The sequence below is a fragment of the Lissotriton vulgaris genome, chromosome 2_1 (assembly GCF_964263255.1).
Source record: "Lissotriton vulgaris chromosome 2_1, aLisVul1.2, whole genome shotgun sequence".
Classification (NCBI taxonomy): domain Eukaryota; kingdom Metazoa; phylum Chordata; class Amphibia; order Caudata; family Salamandridae; genus Lissotriton; species Lissotriton vulgaris.
Genome location: NC_141687.1, coordinates 615,208,019 through 615,230,299, shown reverse-complemented (window position 1 = coordinate 615,230,299; position 22,281 = coordinate 615,208,019). Strand labels below are relative to the sequence as shown.

General features: G+C 46.1%; 1 protein-coding gene across 2 annotated transcripts in view; it reads right to left on the bottom strand.

The window, feature by feature from the left end:
• Window positions 1–19,528, bottom strand: part of CCDC28B (coiled-coil domain containing 28B) — a 31,965-nt gene extending 12,437 nt beyond the window's left edge. Inside the window, exons 1-5 of one of the 2 annotated variants that reach the window (XM_086955668.1) lie at window positions 19,393–19,508; window positions 15,205–15,444; window positions 8,566–8,729; window positions 5,875–6,029; window positions 5,507–5,529 (exon numbers count right to left, since the gene is read on the bottom strand). In XM_086955668.1, coding sequence (XP_086811794.1) covers window positions 5,507–5,529; window positions 5,875–6,029; window positions 8,566–8,729; window positions 15,205–15,365 — 503 coding nt within the window. In that variant the 5' untranslated portion in view covers window positions 15,366–15,444; window positions 19,393–19,508. Of the gene's footprint in view, window positions 1–5,506; window positions 5,530–5,874; window positions 6,030–8,565; window positions 8,730–15,204; window positions 15,445–19,392 lie in introns of both variants that reach the window. The other variant, XM_086955669.1, reaches the window with a different exon arrangement.
• Window positions 19,529–22,281: the final 2,753 nt, after the last annotated feature.

Below are 22,281 nucleotides of genomic sequence, written 5' to 3'. Positions count from 1 at the left end.
TCAGTAATGTGTAATTTTTGCAACAAATTTAAACAGGATGTTAATCATGTGTTATTGGTTTGTCTGGCTCTAAAAAAATATTGTCTTAAATGGTTAAAACCTACCTGTTTAAGACTCAGTATTGCTTCCGCTTCTGCTTTATTGGAAGCTATTTGTAATCCACCAAATGAGAGGTTTTGTTGTGCAATTTTTTACTTTTCTTAAAAGTTTTATGGAAATATACTAGTTTTGTTCTTTGTATATTGTAATGCCATTGTTTGATGATTTTATGTGTACCTCTGTTATGAGTTCCAAAACATAAATAAATAAAACTTGAAACTTGAACTATTAACCACATCGTCATTGTGGTCATCCCAATGGAGATTGAAGTCGCCCAGGAATATTTGGGTATTCTCCCTTCCTGTGTTCGAGGAGATGATGTCCATGAGGTGTTCGGTGAAGATGAGGTTGTCTCTAGATGGATGGTAGATGATGTGTAGCGAACAAATTGATTTGCAATTACTGCTAAGGTTGAGGCATAAATATTCGCAAGAGCTGAAGAGGGGATATGGCCCTGTTAACTGTAATATTACTCCCATGTATACAGGCGATACCACCACCTATCTTTTCGATTCTGTCTAGTCTCATGATGTCATAATTGGGGGGCACTAGGATGTCGAGGAGTGGGGTGGAGGATTCTGTTAGCCACGTTTCGGTTAATATAATCAAGTCAAGCTCTTGTGAGATGATGAGGTCAGCTATGTCTGCTGCGTGTCTAGAGGCAGATCTACAATTTGGGAGTATGCATTTGAGACGGGGAGTGGTGAGGGGGGAGGTGGGATCATGAGTGATAGGGACTCTTCTCAGGTTATTATCGATGATGCCTCTCTTGTTTTGTTTGGAGGGCCTGTAAGGGTTGGGGGGGGGGAATAGTAGGAATGTGCATCTGCGTAGGAATTAAGGTGTTAATGGGTGTTAATGTTATGTTAGGGGTTTGGTAAAGCGCAACAGCTGCCCCAGCAAAGAGGCGTCCCGGCGCATGTAACCTGCAATGCTAGTTTTGGGTTAGAACATATACTGGGATATTACAGCTGGCTGTTCATGCAACCTGCAGTGCTAGTTTTGGTTAGAACATATACTGGGATATTACAGCTGGCTGTTCATGTAACCTGCATTGCTAGTTTTGTGTGAGAACATATACTGGGATATTACAGCTGGCTGTTAATGTAACCTGCAGTGCTAGTTTTGGGTTTGAACATATGCTGGGATGTAACAGCTGGGTGTTACTGTAACCTGCAATACTAGTTTGGTTTAGAACATAAACTGGGATATTACAGGTGGGTGTCAATGTAACCTGCAGTGCTAGATTTGGGTGAGAACGTATACTGAGATGTTACAGCTGGGTGTTAATGTAACCTGCAATGCTAGTTTTGGGTTAGAACATAAACTGGGATGTTACAGCTGGATGTCAATGAAACCTACATGCTAGTTTTGGGTGAGAACATATACCGGGATGTTACAGCTGGGTGTTAATGTATCCTGCAGTGCTAGTTTTGGGTTACAACATATACTGGGATGTTACAGTTGGATGTTAATGTAACCTGCAGTGCTAGTTTTGGGTGAGAACATATAGTGGGATATTACAGCTGGATGTTAATGTAACCTATAGTGCTAGTTTTGGGTTAGAACATGTACTTTGATATTACAGCTGAGTGTTAATGTAACCTGCAATGCTAGTTTTGGGTGAGAACATACCCTCATATGTTACAGCTGGGTGTTAATGTAACCTGCAGTGCTACTTTTGGGTGAGAACATACCCTCATATGTTTCAGCTGAGTGTTAATGTAACCTGCATTTCCGCTTCTATCCCTCAACTATCCTTTCCAATCCAACTAATATACTCACATGTCCACTGCTAAAACTGACTTCATATTTCCCCATACTAATTCTCCTCTAATCCTGTTTGGTTTTCGGAGTAGCGGGCTACCTGTCGAAAAGCGCTTCAATACCTCACCAGAGGTAAAGAATGCTTTAGAAATGCAAACCCTTACCTCTCCTATCCCTCGACTGTCAATTTTCAATCCAAATTACAAACTCACACGTCCACCGCTGAAATTAATTTCATATCTCCCTACACTAATTCGCCACTAATTATTTTTGGGTTACTGAGTAGAGTGCTTTTTGACGAAAAGCAATTTGAGTTCTCATCGGGGTAGTAAGAGCTATGTACATGAAATTACAATTAGTTTGGGTGAGAACATATCCTGGTATGTTAGAGCTGGATGTTAATCAGACCCTCCAGTTTATCGCGATTTCGCGATTCGCAAAATAATCGCGAAATCGGCAAAGGAGCGCGATTACCGCGATTTTCACCTTTCTGGCCGCGAAAAAGGGTCTCCGGGAGGCATAAAAAAAATGCTTGCATCTTATTGGCTGTACGCGCACACGTCACTACGTGGCGCCGTACAGCTGTAAATACCTGCCTGCTTCTTACTGCGGCCGGCATTAGGGATTTCAGAAAAGAAACACAAAGTACGTTCTTGTCAGTGGGCCCTGCCCATTGACACGATTGAACACATTAAGAGGCTGCATTCTCAGCTGCGCATGCCTCTCTTTTAACCCTCGCCGTGCACTTGCTGTCTCTTCGCTCCAGCCCCCCTCCTTCACTTTCCAGTTCCTATTTGCCCGTGGCAGGAGCGGTGCAGGGGAGGGGATAGAGGAATGGAGGTTTTTTTTTTATGGATGACCTTTATCTCTAATCTGCTCAATTAGCTGCCGCTTTTACGTTCTGTCTCCGTGTATTATAAACACCAGAAGCTCTGTTAAAGCAAAGGGCTGGTGTTTGTGCTTGAAATAATTACCTGCATCGAGTTGTAGCTGATGTTTACATGAGTATCTCAATGGGTAGCTCTGCTGTCCGATAACTGTTGTCGAGTAACATTAATCCAAGGGCTAGGCCTGCTGTCTGACACCTTGCTGAGACACCTTGCAGTTTTAAACGAGATATATTCATTTTGAAAAAACTAACCACAGCGACTGCCATCTATGGAGTAACCAAGAGCTGTGTACCAGAGCATGCATGCCAGCAGACCTGGTTCAGGCAGGAGACATCCATTTTTTAAGCCCCAAATTATTTTTTTAACTGTCTGCTGCCTAGAATTTCCTTTGCCTGAATGTACCAAAAGGAGGAAAATAAAGCCCCCCTTTTTATTCTCTATCATAATCTCCCTCTTTTTATTTAAAAATGTAGGCATGTATGTGTGAGAGCCAGCTGTACGGTGCAAGGCCCTGCCATAAGGGCTTACTGAGGGTGTCCCTGCTCTCTCAGCCTTCACTAGAAGATGGATGATTGGAGGGACAGCTCCACTCTACGTGTCCTTACTGGCTGGTATTAGACCCAAAGACATCCCTACTCTGCAGGTCCTTTTTGTTGTTGTTGCGGTTTAATATAGCACAAACTCGACACAAAGGTATCAGAACCCTTCACATGAGCAATAGTTGCATTACCGAAAGACACATTCATTTTTAGGCACAGGGAGGAATACCTCTCCCCCGCCCCCTCGGCTATGCGGGTACTAGTCTATCTTCTGCTGTGGTCAGAAGGTTGACTGCTCTGTTCAGTGACTATGGGAGTTTGACAAAGGTCAGCACCACTGAAAGGCCCAAAGGACTTGGCAAGAGCATAACATGGGAGGGGACAACTCTTCAGGGGTCCCAAACCCTTCAGATGGGCCCCATTCCTACCAAGGCCATTAAATGCAGTATAATCTTGCACTATATGCTTGGTCACATAGAGACACAATGAATACCTTTCAGCTGGATGAGTAGTGCTGGGTGTCAGGGTTGAATACCACAGCTCACATGGTCGGGTTGCCTCTTTCTCTCATATACTAATCAGACTCTCCAGCATTTCACGATTGATGCAAAAATCGCAAAGTCATCTGACTAACGAGATGGCCACATTATATACAATTTCGGCTGCGGTATTTACAAATAAGTGTTTACCGGGAGACAGCAAAACAAACAATGCCCTCTTATTGCCTGTGCGCGCACATGTCAGTACGTGCCACCTTCCAATATCTGCTTCCTCCTGGCCAAGTTGTGAGAGACTAAGTTTGCATTACACATTCCTATTTCGATTAATGAGGGAGCAAGTCAGTTTCCAGCCATGGGAGCCGTGTACGGCATATAATCTATCAGAGGGAGTGCTGGAGTGCAGACATATGCAGGTCATCAATTGCATGGTCACGTTGTGTTATATATGGATGAATGGACAGTAGCAGCAAAGCGCCATTCGGGGCAGCACACTATACTAAATGTAGATTTTTAGCTTAGGTGTTTTAAGCCACAACCTTAATTAAATCGGCCACGCCTCTAGGAGAGAATCCCCCCCCCCCAGGTCTTCCATCCTACTTAAAGCCCTGTACACACCCCTCTGCTGTTACTTAATTGTGGACTTCATTCAAAACCTAAGTCACGTGCAGATGGAGACGAGCAGATTGGTAAAGAACAGTCACTCCGGCCCGGGAAAACACTCCTCTTAGCCCACAGGTGTAGCACATTCTGGAGGGGTCCAGTAGTCAGCAGTGCCCCGGCAGGTGTGCATTCAAGGGTGCTAAAAGTAATAGGGCCCCCTCTCCCGAGGTGTAGATGGGAGCTGTGCTTCTGCAGAGCAACAAACACTTTAAACATGCCTATTTCACATTGGAAAATACAGATAAATTACTTTACATTGATTTAAGGCTGAAAAGAAATGATTTCAAGTAAAATAAAGTGCCGCAATAATGCCGCTAAATTTCAATTTTTGTGCCGCTAAATTTCCATTTTTGTGCCGCTAAATTTGCAAATCTATGCCGCAATATCCTAGGGGGTCTGGTTAATGTAACCTGCTATGCTACCTTTGGATGAGCACCTACCCTAGAATGTCAGAGCTGGGTGTTAAAATACCCTTTTGTGCTAGTTCCGGTGAGAACATACCCTGGTATGTTACATATCGCTGTTAAAGTAACCTTCTATACTAGTAAGGGTGTGAACATATCCTGGCATGTTGGTATTGGGTGTTTATGTATCCCACTATTTGAGTTTGGGGTAAGAACATATCTTGGCATGTAAGAGCTGGGTATTAAAATAACCTGCTATGCTAGTTTGGGTGAGACCATACCTTGATATGTTCCAGCTGGGTGTTAATGTAACCTGCTATGTTAGTTAAGGTGAGACCACACACTGGTATGTTAGAGCCGGGTGTGAATGTAACCCGCTATGCTAGTTTTGAGTGAGATTCGAGAACATATTCTGGTAAGCTACAGCTTGGTGTTATAATGTAACCTGCAATGCTAGTTTTGGGTGAGACCATACTCTGATATGTTACAGCCGGGTGTGAATGTAACCTGCAATGCTAGTTTGGGGGGAGAACATACCCTGGTATGTTATAACAGTGTGTTAAAGTGACCTGCTATGCCATCAGTTGCTAAGAACAAGGCCAGCCTCGTTCTTAAACCCGCTTGCATCATACATCATGAAAGGATACATGGAACTGCTCAGCTCTTCCAACTGGAAAACAAGAAAACAAAATGCAATTTAGAGAGTTAAAGTCAGTAACAATATTTCAGGATATTGCTCCCTATGGCAGATATTCCCAGACACCAGACCTTCGTAACTCTCCCCCCTTAAGGCGCGGCACCTGTCATGCTATGGCTGAAGAATGCTTGGTGGGCGTCAGACTGGGAGGGGATGTGGTCAATTGACCAAGCTGTCAGCAGTTGAAGCTGAACACCTAGGATCCAATCCCCTTCTCCCCATTGAACAGGTCTGACGTAACTGTGCCTTGGCCTTAGATCCACGAGTCCTTAGAAACACTCCGGGTTTGAAACGCCACGCAAACATGGGAGCACTCACGTTGGTCAGCAGCTGCTCCAGGTTCTGGTCGGCCACTGGCTTCTTCTGCTCCTCGCTGACCTCCTCCACACAGATGTCCAGGCTGAAGTGCAGGCGCGCGAGCTTCTCCTGCATCTCTCGCACGTGCTCCAGTTGCTCGAAGGAGCAGACCTTCCCTGCAGGGCGGGAGAACGAGCAACGTCAGAACTCGAGCTTAAGAGCCCGTGGATAAGAGCCAATCACCGCTCCACAAGACTACACCATACTGTGAAAGAGACATGCGCCTGTCAACGGGTTAGCTCGAGGACGGGAGGCCGGCCCGACCCGGACAGCGTGACCACCGGGCTCACAGACAGGGCCAAACATTCACTCACCATCAATACCATAAACAGAACTGAGTGCGAGGAAGGCACTAACCAGCCCAGAAGACCCAAGTATTCCACAGATATGTCAAACACGGGTACATATCTGTCACTAGCATGACCGTCATTGATGTAATAATCAGACCTGCTATACATGCACCTGCTATTGTTGTGACTACGTCACTCTGTGGGCTCAGCTGTCTGAAATATCCGGTTACACAGAGTTCTGTCATTTTATTACACACTGAATTGTGGTTGGGGTGACGGGAACGTTTGACTTTTTGTTGGATGCGCTAGTAACTATTTTATCTCTGTTTTTGTCAAATATCGGGTGGCGAAAACTCCGTACGTCATTGAGAGGATCGAAGGGTGGTCTATGTTCTAGCTTAGCCACCCTGTGGTGTTCTTTCTATTTACAGTGGATGTGATTGTGTTTGAGAGTGTCAGGGATAGGCCAAAGGACTTTATTGCTTGCCTTATTTTGGGGGGTTATGATGGTCCATCGTTCAACAAGTTGTTTAGGCTATGTGTCCCCTGTAGTGTAGAGGAGCACCGAATGAAATATTGCATGGTTTGCAATGTATATATCTGCAGATCTCCTGCTGGGCAGATATACACAACTCCCTCGAGGGCATCGTATGGAAACAGAGACTCTCAGCTACCACAATGGCCTTTGTACTCTGACGCAGACACTAGCTCGTTGGAGCACCTTTGCACATTGATTTCACTGTGCCACTCCGTGTCAGACTCGAGTTCCCTTATGCTTGTATATGAGACACCAACTCCCTTGATACTCAGACTCATGGCTGACTGGAAGGCCTTTGTGTTCGGACAGACATACCCAGGCCTTGTACTTGGACAGAAACCCCGAACTCTTGACGGATTAGGGCTCCTGTGCTCGTACAGAGATACCTAGTGCCCTTGAGGGCACTCAAACACAGGGACATCTTAGAGATTTTGGGGACCTGGGCCAAACCTATTGTGGGGCCCCTGTTCAGAACAGCTTTGAATTTATGATCCAGTATCAGCGCTTTGTTACCCTTTTAGGCAGGTCACTGACCGTGCTCAGGGACTCTGGTCCAAATTCGAAATGTGTTTACATCTAATATTAAGGGATTTTCTGTGTTTTCAATATGGTAACACAGCAGCAGCTCATTAATTGCATTGCGAATAATTTCTGTGACATCCTCCCATTTCTCATCATATGCGAGGTCCTGTTTGGAACTAAAAGAAACTTTTTTTATGGATGTTGCATGAAACAATCACATTTCTCTGCAAAATGTCTATAATAGATTTTCACACACGAATCACATTAAAAATAAATTATAAAAAAACAGTATTTAAAACAATCTACTTGAGAATTATTCAAAGGGCGAGAACCGAGCTGTCTCTACCAGGGGCCGTATTACGCATGACTGCGCAGGCGCTAGTTGTCGCTGTGCGCCAGAGTATGCACCCGATCCTATTACAGAGGATCAGTCTGTAAAGCGCTGTATAGTGGCGCAGTCTTTGAGCTCTGTGTTTATGTGCATTTGCGTCGGAGCGCACAGGGTATTAGCGCACAGACGCAAACGCACACAAACACACTCTGGCACACACACAGCCACAACTAGCGCCGGCACAGCCATGTGTAATGCGGCCCCAGGTGGCCTCTCTGAAAGGCTGGGGCCATGGGCCAGAGCCCACTTTGCCCATGCCTTAAAACGTCTCTGCTCAAACAGACATTGCTGAGGACAGGACCCCTATTCTGAGAAAAATATAAGGCTCCTTATGAGAACCCTCAGACCTGAGCACAAGTCCTAAAAAAAAGAAGTGGGGGGTCGCTGACGTCACGAAAGGAAGTGATGTCACGAAAGGTCGCTTGCACCATCTGACTCATTACCTCCCCTCGCTCACCCCTTAGATGCGATTGCATCAGAGTAGCCAGCACGTGAGCAGCGTTCTGAATGAGCTCAGATCTCGCCCCAGAGAGGGCAAAGAGGGAACTTGTGGCTTCATTTGCTCCAGTTATCGAACTCCCATTAAAATAAGTAGTGGGACGCCGTCCACCCGCGTGGTACCCCGACTCGAGCCCTGCCTCAGACCTCTCTGCAGAAGGACCCTTGAGCTCGAACCACCACACCCATCACCACCAGGAGCCCTCTCACATGGACTGCGAGGCCCAGAGCACTCAGGGGCCATTATTCTCAGACAGAGATCCCCAGCTCTGTGGCACCCCAAGACGTTATACTCCTGGCTGTCACTAGGTCTTTGTTCTCAGCTCCCTACACAGCCCTGGGGGAGGGCGGCGACGTCCAGCGTCCTCAAGGGCCCTTGTGCTCAGATGGACACACAGCCCCTGCCAGCTCACCAAAGGCCTGCAGCTTCCCAGAATGGAAGTCGTTCAGGAGGTTAAGGAGGCCGCTCTCCATGTCGCACACGTCGGACACGTCGGTCAGGAAGGAGTGCTGCAGGGGAGCCCCCGTCACTGAGCTGCTTGCAGGCTGAGGGGCCCGGGCCTTCTCCTTGGTTGCCCTGTGCGGAAAAATGATAAGCCATGGTCTATGAGAAGATGGACACTTACAACCTCAAACACCCATCATACCTGCAAGCCCGTGGGAACATTCGAGAAGTGTTTTATGCTGGAAGACCCTCAAATGACCAAATTATGAGCAGGCACTTCTAACAAACCGCTTTCTAGGTGAAGACCTGAAAAGCTAAAACAAATATTTCCTGTCAACTGACATAAAACCTCTTTAACCCGTTGGCTGCTGCCGTTGGCCGACGGCAGCACTACTGTTGGCTGACGGCAGCACTACCTCACTGGTGCTGCCGTCGGCCAATGGCCGACGCAACCGCACCCGTTTAAAACGGCCGCACTGCTGCAAAAAAGCGTAAGCAGCCAACGGGTTAAGGGGAAAGTAGCAGAACTATCTCAAAGGAGGCAAGCACTGACAAAGCCAATTCGCCCAGCATTAGCAAACCTGTGATTTTTTTGTATTTCTTTTTTGCAAACATATTTCATGGACATTAAAAGTGTAAGCGTAATAAAGAGTCAAACTGCTGCCCCCTAAAAGGTGACCCGCATATATTAGTAAAACAGTAAATACAAATGATATATTGCAAAAATAGATGAATAAAAAACATGAAATGTTAGCAAAATGAAAGCAAAAGTTGACCTATCAGTCCTGGCAGTAAAGTGAACAAATTTCTAGGCAGAGGTGCACATGTGCAAGAAAAAAACGTCATTCGCATTAAAGTTAGCCAAAGGCTGATCCACTGCTCCAAGCTGTAGCCTGTGGTGGGCGGAAGCAAAATATATGACTGACAATTGAACACACCAATAATGAAGGTGGCGGACTGAACCTTGTGTGTGTATATGTATGTACATATGTATGTGTTTAAGTGTGTGCATATATAGGCAGACACACTCAAACATATATGGCCTTCAATCATCCTTCATCTATTGGTGTATATAGATGAGGCTCTAGGTCAGGCCTAAATAAAAGGAAACTACAGAAAGAAATCAAAGAAGAAATAGAAAATTAAAGAAAAAGAAAGACCAAAAAAACCCTAAAGAACGGAATAAAACGTGAAAGATGGGGGAAACTTAAAGAGAAACCCAAAATATGGCTATGATTAAATAGCCCGAAGGAAGGCAAAAAACATAATCCAATAGACCAAAAAGCAATAGTAAAGAACTGAAGAACAAAAGTAGAAGAGTACTGAAGAGAAAACAAAAGAAAATGAATGGAGAGGAGAAAGGGATGAGAAAAATAAAAGCAAAGAAATAAAAAGAATGAAGAACAAATCAATTAAAAAAGAGAAAATCAGTAAGAAGAAATAGTTAATGGGAAAGAGAATGGGGAAGAAAGAAAGCCACAGAAAGGCTACGAAAAATAAAAAGGATTTGCAAGAATCAAAGTAAGGGAAGAAAGAAAATGAGAAACGAAAAAGAAAAACAAGTAAACCTAGGGGGAAAAGCCTGCATTAACCGAGCCTGCTCGCAAATTCAGTAGCTCACGGGCTGAACGCCCATTCAAATCCTGCAGGGCCAATGTGTGAAACATAGCAGGGCTAGCCAAGTCTCCCATCCTTCAACTGTCGATAGCATGAGCAGCCACTCAGTTGATATGCACAGTGTGTAAGTCAAGCACATACAAACAATGTAAATTGTTATGTGCACTGTACAGTCGATGTTCTTGTGTACTATGGCCATTTTTGGCCACTGAAAGAGCCCTAGAACTGAAGCTTCCATGGGCTCACACTGCTCTGGCTATATATATCCTAACTCCCTCTTCCCCTATTTCCGCATTCTACACTCTTATTTTAAGGTTTAGTAAGGTCTAATCTGTTTCCTTCTTCTCTCTCTCCCCAGTCTCCTAATCATGCCTTCCCTCACCCATCCCCCCTCTATCTCAGCTTCTCCCATCTCGAAGTTTGGCCATAACTCTTGGTCTATCCTATACCCCTCCCACCTCTCCAAACATGGTAAGAAAAACTTAAAACACAAACTCCTCTGCCTCCATCCAGAAACTTTATTTGCTGATCACCATAATAGTCTTAACTCCACCATCATCACCAACTACATCTTCTTCACCAAACGCCCATCTAAATGGAAAAGCCTATTTCTCCGACATCTCCCTATCACTAATTCCCACAATATCCCATACGGTCTGAAACTCTCCTTCCTTTCATGGTGAAATAGATATCTCCATCTACAAATCTGGAAACATTCTCATCCAAGCATCTGAAAACCATCTCCACATCTTTGAACACCACTTTAGCGCTCTATCTAAATTCCTCACACATTCCATAAACCGTTCCCTCTCTCCCCCCCTACCCCCAGACCCATCTCCTCCCCAGCCCCCCTGTCACTCCTCTCTGATTCACCACAACTCCAAGTTCCTTCATCACCCTTCGTTTCTCCTACCCCCTATCCATTCTCCCTGATTTTCCTTCCTCCTCTCTTACCCCCAATACTGTGACCCTTCCACAACCGCACTCTTCCCCCATGCCTCCATCAATACTACAAGCAATGACTCCCCTCACCCCCCCTAATTCTCCTCCCATTATTTCCACCACCTCTTCCGCCAATCATGAAGATATACCACAATCCCTCACACAGTCCTTAAACCCTTCCATCTCTCTCCCTCTACACCTAGACCCATCTCTTTCCATCTCCTACCTGGCCCCCCTGTCAATTCTCTCTGATTCACCCCTACTCCTAGTTCCTTCTTCACCCTTCGTTCCTCCAACCCCCCTATCTCCCCTACCTGACTTACCTTCCTCCTCTCTTACACCCAATAATGTTACCCTTTCCCTAACGCACTCTACCCTCCCTGCTTCCAACACTAGTACAAGCAGTGACTCCCCTCACCCCCTCCCCCTAATTCTACTCACACTATCTTCCACGCCTCTTCCCCCAATCATTTTAATTATTCCCAATCACTACTTACCACCCCCGCTCAACACTATAACCTGTTACGACACCCTTGTCTCCCAGTCTCCCAATATACACGTCTCTCTCCCCTCCTCCTCTACCTATGAATCCCCCCCCAGTGACTCCACTAAACTGTCCAATTCCCCTCTCAACTGCTCCCCGATTCTTACTTCCTCTCTAACCGCGACTTCCTTATGCTCTGCTACACGCTCCTTCCCTTATAACCCCTACCTGAACAATCCCCCCACATCCTCCACCTTACACATCTCCTTACCGACGCCTCCAGATCCACCATTTACCCCCTTTTATCCCCCCATTCCAAGAATGCACTTCCTTCTATTCACCTCCCTCCCTCCCTCTAATGTCCATATCACTTCTCAGACAATCAGAATGTGCCTGGAGGAATCATCCCACCCCTAATAATCTAGCGCTCCTTAGAAACGCCAGAGCCCAATACAAAAAACATATCTTCAATGAGAAATCCTCCTTTCTCCGGTCACAACTTGACCAGGCTAGAAACTGTCCAAAGGAACTCTTTAACATCGTCAAAAAACAAACTTCCTCTGGCCCTCCTAAAATTTTGGCCTCTGTTGAAAGATGCGAAGAAATTGCCAGCTTCTTTTCTAATAAAGTTAAGAAGATCGAACTATCCTTCTCCACCCCCTCTCTCACTCCAACATCCCCTCAACCAACACACCCTCCTTAACATTCCTAATACTCCTCTGTCCTCCTTTCCCCCTCATCACGATCCCTCTCAACCCAGGCGCGCAACACCCATTGGGCTCACCGGGCTTCAGCCCCCCCGTCGTGTGTGGCAGCCCGGGATGAGACAGATCCCGGGCACACACACAGCCGCACCCGATCGTTTAACAGGTCTTTAAAAGACCATTTGAATGCTAATTAGGCCTGGCTGTTGTTTCACCCCTTGTTGGAGGCCCTGCAGCTCCACTCTGCCTACAGATTAAAGGTTCAGCCCCCCCCCCCCGAAATTTTTCCTTAGCCCACCCCCGAAATTCGGCTCTAGTTGCGCCTCCGTCTCAACCCTTCCCTGCTCTCCCCCAGCTTGACTCCACTACTATGGATCACCTTGCTAAAACAATGCTTCATGGAGTGAATTTAGTCTAGTATCCGAAAACACTATCATCAACATTATCTCTAAACTCAAACCATCCTCTCACTCCAAAGATCAACTTCCCGTCCACTTGGTTCAAGAACTCAAATACACCATTGCCCCAATATGGACCAACATCATCAACTCCTCTCTTTCTACTGGCTGCGTCCCCGCCTCCCTTCCGCTAGGTCAAATCTCCCCCATTCCTAAAAATACCTCTGCTGACCCTAATAACCTTAACAATTTACACCCCATCTCTAACCTTCCCTTCCTCTCCAAAGCCCTTGAAAAATGTGTCCTATCACAATTAGATAACCATATCATCTCCTTCAATCTCCTTGACGCCTTCCAATCCGGTTTTCGAAAGGGATGCAGTACCGAAACTACTATGCTCAATATTACAGACGACATTCATTGCTCTCTAGACAAAGGAGAATCCTCAATACTTATCCTCCTTGACCTCTCGGCTGCATTTGACACTGTCCACCATCCCACCCTTCTTAACACTCTCAAAGATCGCTTTGGTTTTGAAGGCACTGTATTCAAATGGTTCTCCTCGTTCCTTCAAAATAGATCAACAAATTAAACTTAGTCACTGCCTCTCTAAACCCCAACCTGTCTCACTTGGTGTCCCACAAGGTTCTATCCTCTCCCCAACCCTTTTCAACCTTTTCATGGAACCACTCGCCCTCATTCTCAAACAAGCTAAAATCAGCTACCACCTCTACACCGATGATACCCAACTATACTACAAGATCAAATCCCACAACGACATCCTTCACCTCAACGATATCCTGAATAGAGTCCAATCCTGGTTCCATCTTAATCATTTCAAACTGAATCCTAAAAAACTGAAACCATCATTTTCACCCCCAAAAACAATCCCCTTCCCATTTAACTCTGGATCAATGACATCAAAGCTCTTAACTGCTCCCTCTCCACCTCTAATTCTGTCAAATCCCTAGTCATCAGCATTGATCCGAATCTTACCCTCATCCCCCACATTAAAAATGCAGCCAAAAGTGTTCTTTTCACCCTACACCACCTCAAAAAAACTAAACCTTTTATTCCAGCTGACGACTTCAAAATCATTGTCCAATCACTTGTCCTTTCCAGGATCAACTATGGTAACACCACACTTGCTGGCACTCCTAAAATCCATCCGGCTCCGACAAATCTGTTCTCAACCTAGCTGCAAGACTTATTTCTGACTGTAAAAGATTTGATCACATCTCCCCAGTCCTTAAAAATCTCAACTGGCTCCCAATAGAAGGCCAATCCACCTACAAGATTGCATGCATTACTCACAAAGTGATTCACCAAAACACTCCCTCTTACCTTACCAAATTACAAAAAGCAGGGTGCTCCAGGTCCCTGAGAAGCACTAACTCACTTGTCCTGATCCCTCAAAGACTCAAATGTAAAAAGACCCAATCCCGTGCATTCTCGGGTTATGCTCCTTCGATTTGGAACTCTCTCCCCAAAGATCTTCGCTGCAACCCCTCTTACCCTATCTTCAATAAAAGACTCAAAACACTTCTTCTCAACAAATATTGGGGTACCTAATGTTACCGATCTCGACTCTGCTCACTCTGTTTTTCCCTTTCTTGTTTCACTCCTATACCCACCCCTTTCCCTCTCCTCTTATTACCCCCTCCCCCTCTCTACACGCCCATCTCTCTATTAAATTTCAACATTCAACGTTCCCTTAGTGATCTCTCTGTTTCTCTCTCCTCATCTCTCCTTTGAATGCTAGGGTTTATCCCATGTGAATATTATGCACATTGTTATTTTTATTCTGATATGTTGCCCTACTTTGTAAAGCGCTCTGATACTCTTGGGTCCAGCAGCGCTATATAAAATCTTTTAAATAAATAAAATAAATAAATAGATAGAAGAAAGACTGCAATGGCAGAACTCACAAACATAAAAGACCAGCTAAAAGGGCAACCTGTCCAACTTCAGATCACACATATTGGAAAAGTGACCAGGCAGGAGAATCCGGATGTATTATGCTACTGATAAGAGCTTCAAAGCATCTCCAGATCCAAGCCTGTCAGTGCAGAATTTCAGAGATTTAGACTAAAACTGATATTTCATCTGAAATTTTAGGATTTCTAAGGGCTAACCTCTAATAGGTCCGCCTTGCAAGTGCCTCTCTATTTATGACAACTGTAACATTTACCCAGCATTAAGTTTCTGTTGGCATCTAATGGTCTGATTCTATTCTGCACAGAACATGGTGGCTTATCTGAGCTGAGGTTGTCTCCTCCAAACACCTGGTCACAAGAATGTGGCTCCTAGTAACTTATTCTCTCGACCAGGTCGCCCAGTTCTACCAGGAACCCAACACTGAGCTTCTAGCTGGCATTTGTGGCTCTACCGCCAAGATCTGGACAATCGAAGGAGATCACTGCCTGATGTCTACCCCCACACTACCATCACCAGCAACTAACCTCTTGAGTTTGCTCCTCTGTTTTGGTGAGGAAGGGTGAGGCGGGCAGAGGGTGAAGGTGGCACTTTTGCTGGCAGGGACAGGCAACTTGCGCAAGACCCCTGGCGGAGGTGCCTGGGCAAGGCACACCTTGGGGCTCCTCTTCTTTCGTTTATCCTCCATTGCGGGCACCCCGTATCACCCCCCAAATCGTGAAAAGGGTTTTTGCTTCAAGTGGCGCCCACAGCAGACAATGGCCAGGCTGTCGAGAAAGAAAGAGTAGAGAAGGCAGGAAAGAGGTGAGATGGCATGGAGGGGCGGTGGCAAGGGGTTGGGCCAAAGGAAAAAGGGGAGACAGTGTAAGCATAGAGGTTAAAGCTCATCACTCAAGGTCATTTATTGAAAAGAAGACAGCTGCTAGCGTGAGACTGGAGCCCAAGAGCACCAGAAGAACAGCACACAACCCATTCCTCAGCACTGGGCAAGCTTCAGAGGGACATTGTCATGGGTAACTCTTTCCCGGGCCGCTGTCCTTTGTGGGGGCACGTTTTCCAGCGGAACGTCGACGCTGCTTCTTGTAGACCGTTTCCATTGCTTCTCAAATCTGTATGGCTCTCTCAAACATAAATCAACCGCAAACAAAAATCTAAATATATTAATACCCATCCCCATGCAGTGCCATCGTTTATGACTTTCCTCACTGCCTTGCCCCTCCCTTTGTATCTGTGTATCTGCATACTGCTTACTCAGCAACTTCGCCTCAAGCCCCTACTTGTTGCCTCTGAACGCCCACAGCACCCCAGTGAATGCCAGCCGCCTGCATCACCACTCTCAAAATGTTTGACAAAACTCGATTTCCAGGGATAGCTCCCTGCCACGCTGCTCCGCGCATTGCCCGTCTCGGACACCCCCTTACTCTGTCCTCCAGCCCCTTAAAAATCCACTGCTCTTTATCAACCCCGCTCCTGCTCCAACGCACACCCCTGGAAATCGGCCACTCTGCGTGTAGTGGCATATTTTACTACAAGATTTTCTATTTAACTTATATACAAATGGCCTTGAGGAGGCCATGTTAGAAGGGAGTCAGGACCTTCCAACAATCGCCAGTCGTCCGAATCCTGCGTTACTCTATGCGGATGACGTAGTAGTTATGGCCCAAACCCCAGTCCAACTCCAGATCCAATTAAATTCATACTGCAAATTCATGGCTTTGTTGGACTTAAAGGTCAACATAAAGAAAACATTAGTCATGCACTTTGGGAAAAAGAGATCTAAGCATAAATCGATTTGTATTGATAATGCAAAGTTGGATTGTACCAAGACTTATCCCTATTTAGGTATACTTTTTGACAATACCTCCTCCTGGAAATCGGCCACTGAAAGTAGATATCTCCTATTCTTAAGAGCCTCCGCCGCATTGATTGCCTTCTCCCTTAAAATAGGTAAACCGCCCCCCAAAGAACTTCTGCAAATATACTACGCCAAATGCCATAGCGCAGCTATATACGGCGCTGGGGTGTGGGGCTATGTACCTGTGGCCAATTTACAAAGGGTTGAGAACATCTTCATCCGCTATCTTCTGGCCGTTCCCCAATCCTCTCCAACCTATGCCTGTCACATGGAATTAGGCATGGACTACATTGTTGACCACATAAAAATCCAGCCAACACTATTGTGGCATCGCATTTGGACGACGGAGCAGTGCCACCTAACCCGTGCATTAATTGAAGACTGTCTGGTTTTAGATAATTGGTTGAACGTTCCATGGCTGCTATATGTACATAACTTCTTAAATGACCTGGGCCTCTCTAAATATTTCAAAGACCCGGCAGTCTTAAATACTATTACTGGAAAGGCCCGACGATTGCTGTGCTTATCTCATCTGGGGGAAATCCGCTTGGCTCAAGAATCCCACAAAGCCACAAACTGCCATATTTTAACCATCCAACGCTCCTTGGGCATCCAGCCGTATCTTACTTTCTGTCTGACTACTTACGAGAAGTACCTGTTGACTCGGTTTAGACTTAATTTGTTTTTCCGTTTGGTCATATTTCCAGGGAGACAGGACTGGCCAATCCCCATCATCCAGTGTCCCTGTGACGGTACCTCTGAACAGTCAAATATACATGTACTACTGTTCTGCAAATATTATGATGTACCACGCAAACAATGGATTATTCCTATCCTATTGTCCCTTGGTTTGAGAAGATGTCGTCCTGCCTTTATGGCATTACAATTCTTAGATACAGCATCAAATGCCAAATGTATAGCCATGTATTTAAAAACCTGTCTGAAAATCCGAGCCACTTTGGAGACTAACGGTAATTTTATAGAACAAATAGATCATTGTTGATCGACATGCTTGACTTTGTATTTTTAGCTGTAAGAACTATAGTACGGATGTAAGGCTTTATTATACGTGTGCTCACACACTTTGTTTAATACTATTTTAATTGTGTACTTATGATGTATATGAAATTGTATATATTGATTGATGCTTTTATGATTTTATATTGTTCTAAAATCGAATAAAGCTTTCTACTACTACTACAAGATTCCTTCGAGGCGGGAATCTGAAAAGTGACAGAAGGCACAGCATCGATTCCAGGGCCGTTTCAAGGGGCCGCGTGGATGGCTTGTGTCGGTCTGATACTATAGCCCGCCCAAGTAATCCTACCTAAGGTAGGTACCAGCAACGAATGTAAAGGCCCGGCCTGCTATCATCATCAAGGAAGCATCTGCCCCAAAGCCGGATACCAAAGTCCAGGGCCACACTCGAGAGCGTGCATGAGGGCCGGGTGTCTACAGCAGGTCGCACGGCCCAGCCTGAAGGTGGGGCTTCCCTTCAGGGCCACACAAGGTGCCAGGCCAGGGGGTAAAGTCCATTGCATCACAGATAATATTTTAATTTTACGTTATTGGAAAATAAGGTTTAGTCACGAGTAACCAACCATAAAACCCCTCTCACAGACAGATGTGCAGAGTTCACCTCGATGGGGTCCGTCACCCACAGCCGGTCAAAGCACACAAGGGGCACGTGAGTCTCGTGAGGACGTTAGTCCACTGAGAGCCCCAGTCTCAGCCGCTCAGAGACCACATTTTGGAGTTAACGCGGGAATGGAGACCGTGGATTATTTCTGATGGAAAACTCGGGAGTTCACCCTAAAGGGGTTCGAATCGTGCACTTCTATCACAGCCGACCAAAGCACACGAAGGCAAGTGAGTGAGTCAAGGAGTATCTTTAATAGTCACTCAGAGTGACTGGTGAATATTCCTCTAGCGAGAAGCGGAAGGCAAAGAGGCTCTCTATGGACTAGTCTTATTGCCTCAGAGCACACAGTGAGTGAGCCGTCTCAGTTGGAGGGGGAGAGTATGCCTGACTAACATCCAGTATGCACAGGACGTTCACTCTGAAAAGGAGCGAAGAAACTTCCTCTAATTGTCTATGTATCCGGGGAGTCAAAAATAAAACTAGGAAGGGCAGACATCTCCGTCAAGATCGCTTCCGGCTTAGAAAGGGTACATTATTATAGAGAGTCGCGGCAAGATACCCCCTCAGTCAGTCTCCAAGCATACAGAGAGCTCCATCTAAAAGGGGTGCAAGAAGCTTAGTCACACTCAGTCTGGCCATATTTTTAATTTCAGAGCTGGGAGTGGGACAACCTCAACCGTCCAACTTCAGCCACCAACTCAGCTCTGTAAAGTTTCCCCAAGTCCACGCGTAATGTGCTGCTCCAGTACAGTTTTTCTTTTTTGAATTCCGTGACTTCTTGTCTTGTCTATTCCGTTATACAGCAGGACTACAAGTCCCAGAATTCAAAGGGGAAAACATGACTGGACCAAGACAGCATCAATGGACCTCGGAAACTTAGCAGACAAGCCTACGCCTCGCATTTTCTCCTATGTCCTCCATACCGCGTCTTTCTTTTACCCCGTACTTCTCACAGAAGCGACCTTCAGTATCCTTGGCCCCTCTTGTCCTCCACCCACCCCCACTTTCTCTCGCAGTAAGTAGTGCTTTCTCGCCTACAATGTATTTTCCACACTAGGCAGCTGCATGAAGATTAGCCCTAACCCGAAGCCCCCTGCGCCGCCCCGGGCGCGAGGAGCGCCGTGAACCGAGCCGCTGATGCAAAGCCATCTCCAAGGCACCGCCCAAGAACAGTAAATGCCCCCACTACCCCGCCACCCCCTCGCAGCAGGCACTGACCGGGCCGAAGCAGCTCCTCCTGGGGTGCAAGGGATCTTCTTATTATTGTGCGATGGAGGGGCCGCCCCCACCACCATCGTCACCCCTCCCAGCGCGCCTCCTCTCACCCGTGTGTCTCCACCCTCCTCCTCCTCGTGTCTCCTCCCACATCTCCCCCTCCACACATAATAATACAATACGTTATGTTTAGCGCATCTGTATAGCGATTTCTCACCATTCGTAAGGCGTCAAAGCGCTTTCTGAATATGGATGTCATTGGCGGTCATGGGATCAAACGTTGTTTGCTTAAATTGTATTGGGTTGTGCCCAGTGCAGGGCGTTAAGTGGGATGAAAAAAGCGAAGGTTTTCTGAAAGAAATATGGTGTTTGTAATTAAGGGCGAGGCTCAAACACTTAAACCATATTTCTGTGAGTTCCCTAGTATTTATTTATTTTTGCATTTTTATGTAGCACGTACTTTACCCAGAGATGTCAGAGTAAGGAAAAAGAGTAACATGGTAGTAGGCATCACTACTATTACTCGGGTGTGCGTCAGTTACATATTAAACGTTACATATTCACTCAAGATTACATATTGAGGAAAGGTGGAGTGATTAGGGTTACATAAATACATCATTACAAAATTGAGACAGAGGGTCCTAGTAGTATACCACCCAACTGGTATTTTGTTCCCTTACTGAACTTTCTGTTATTTCCTCCAGGTATATAACACATCAACTGTCATACACCTAAAACCATTCAGGACTAATGGCATTTTCAATGGTTATTATCTGGATATAGCGGCATGAATTAGCAAATTTAGCGGCACAAATATGGAAATTTAGCGGCAATTTAGCGGCATTTTATTTGGCAGTTTTTCCTACAACAAACACAGATATCTTAGTTTTTGTTGTTGTTTAACAACATGAAGCTATGTATTTTTGGTTTATTTACAATGTAGACACTTTGTTTGGCTTCAAGGCTGCATATAGGACATAAACATGTTAATGAATAAATGCCCCAAAAGCAATCCCCCCCAGGGCTCGCCGCACACTGGGCACGCAGCAGAATTACTTAGAGTAGTGGTGAGTGGAATAGTATTCCAGAGTGGCATGGAGTTGAGTAGAGTGTTGTCGAGTAGATTTTCCACCCAGACTGTGAACAGTGTCTAGTACCACACGTGCATAATTATGTGTGCCAGGGTGTGGTCACGAGCTAGTAGGGCTGTCTAGCTTTTCCCTTCAAAATAAAGTTTTGGGATCACCTATAGTAATATGAATAGCCATCTGTGAGGGCGTTATCAAAAAGTAAAGGGCCATGAAACACCACCAGTGTTAACCAACTCATTCATCGCGGAAACAAAACAGATCATGTCCAAAAGGCATGTTATAATAGTCTGCATTTTGGAGACAGTTACAAACAAGCTTGTTAGAATTATCTTTCAGATCTTAATAGGAATGCAAAAAAAAAACCTAAAATGTGTTATAAATCTCGAGTGTGGTACAAAAAATTGATTGAGAATGAAGGAGGCCCTGAAAATTCCATATGATGTCACATTTCTAAAGGAGAAACACAATATACAAGTAGCAAAGCTGCGTTTCTGGAAAGACAGACTAGTGTGGCTGAGATATTGGATCATGCTGGAGTCTGTTTGCTAATGCTTTGTATACCATTACCTGCCAAGAGATGGCAGAAGTGAGGATTGAGCATTTAAAGTGTGTTTGTGGTCTGTGCGTGCTGGGTTCCAGTGTGTTTGTGGTCTGTGTATGGTGGTCCCTGGTGTGTTTGTGGTCTGTGTGTGTTGGTCCCTGGTGTGTCTGTGTGTGTTGGTCTCTGGTGTGTTTGTGGTCTGTGTGTGTTGGTCCCTGGTGTGTTTTATGGTCTGTGTGTGTTGTTCCCAGTGTGTTTGGGGTCTGTGTGTGCCGGGCTCCAGTGTGTTTGTGGTCTGTGTGTGTTGGTCCCTGGTGTGATTATGGTCTGTGTGTGTTGGTCTCCGGTGTGTTTGTGGTCTGTGTGTGCTGGGATCCAGTGTGTTTGTGGTCTGTATGTGTTGGTCCCTGGTGTGAGTATGGTCTGTGTGTGCTGGTCTCTGGTGTGTTTGTGGTCTGTGTGTGTTGGTCCCTGGTGTGTTTGTGGTCTGAGTGTGTTTGTGGTCTGTGTGTGTTGGTCCCTTGTGTGTTTGTGGTCTGTGTGTGTTTGTGGTCTGTGTGTGTTGGTCCCTGGTGTGTTTGTGGTCTGTGTGTTTGATGCCTGTATGTGTTGGTCTGAAGTGCGTCTGACGCATATGCCGCCGGGTCACTGATGCCCTTGAACTCTCTGAAGCTGCTGCTGTCTGCGGACACTGAGCCCTCCTAGGGCCCCTCGGGGCCCCGGGCAGTGCATGTCTGCAGACAAGGGCCCATTCGGGAGCCAGGAGAGTGAAGGAAGCCCCCAGAAGGGCTGGGGCAGGGTCAGGCTTCCGGCAGGGTCCGATCCCCTGGTGTGCAGCTGCATTAAATGTTCCTGTAATTACAGAACCGGCTTTCTCTGAAAGAGCCGTCAGTGACAGCCCCCCCTCCCCTGCGCAGGTCGGATACTCTGCTTGGAGCCTCCGAGTTACAACCCGCCTCTTTCTCCCCTCGATCGTGGGATCAGCAGGAAACACCCCTGGGGGTCCCACAGAGCTGCCCCTCCCAGGCTTCCCAAGGAGCAGGGGCTGCCACTGCCTCCAGAGGCCTGAGATCGACCAGATGGCTCTTTCCACCCCCCCCCCGCCCCCACCCCTCCGCAGACCCACCCCGCCCCCTTGAAAGGGGTCTGGATGTCTAGATTTTGCGGGCACTTTTGTAAAAATCCCGCCATTTTTACAAAAGTGCCAATTTTGCAGGCACTTTTGTAAAAATTGCTGCATTTTTACAAAAGTGCCGATTT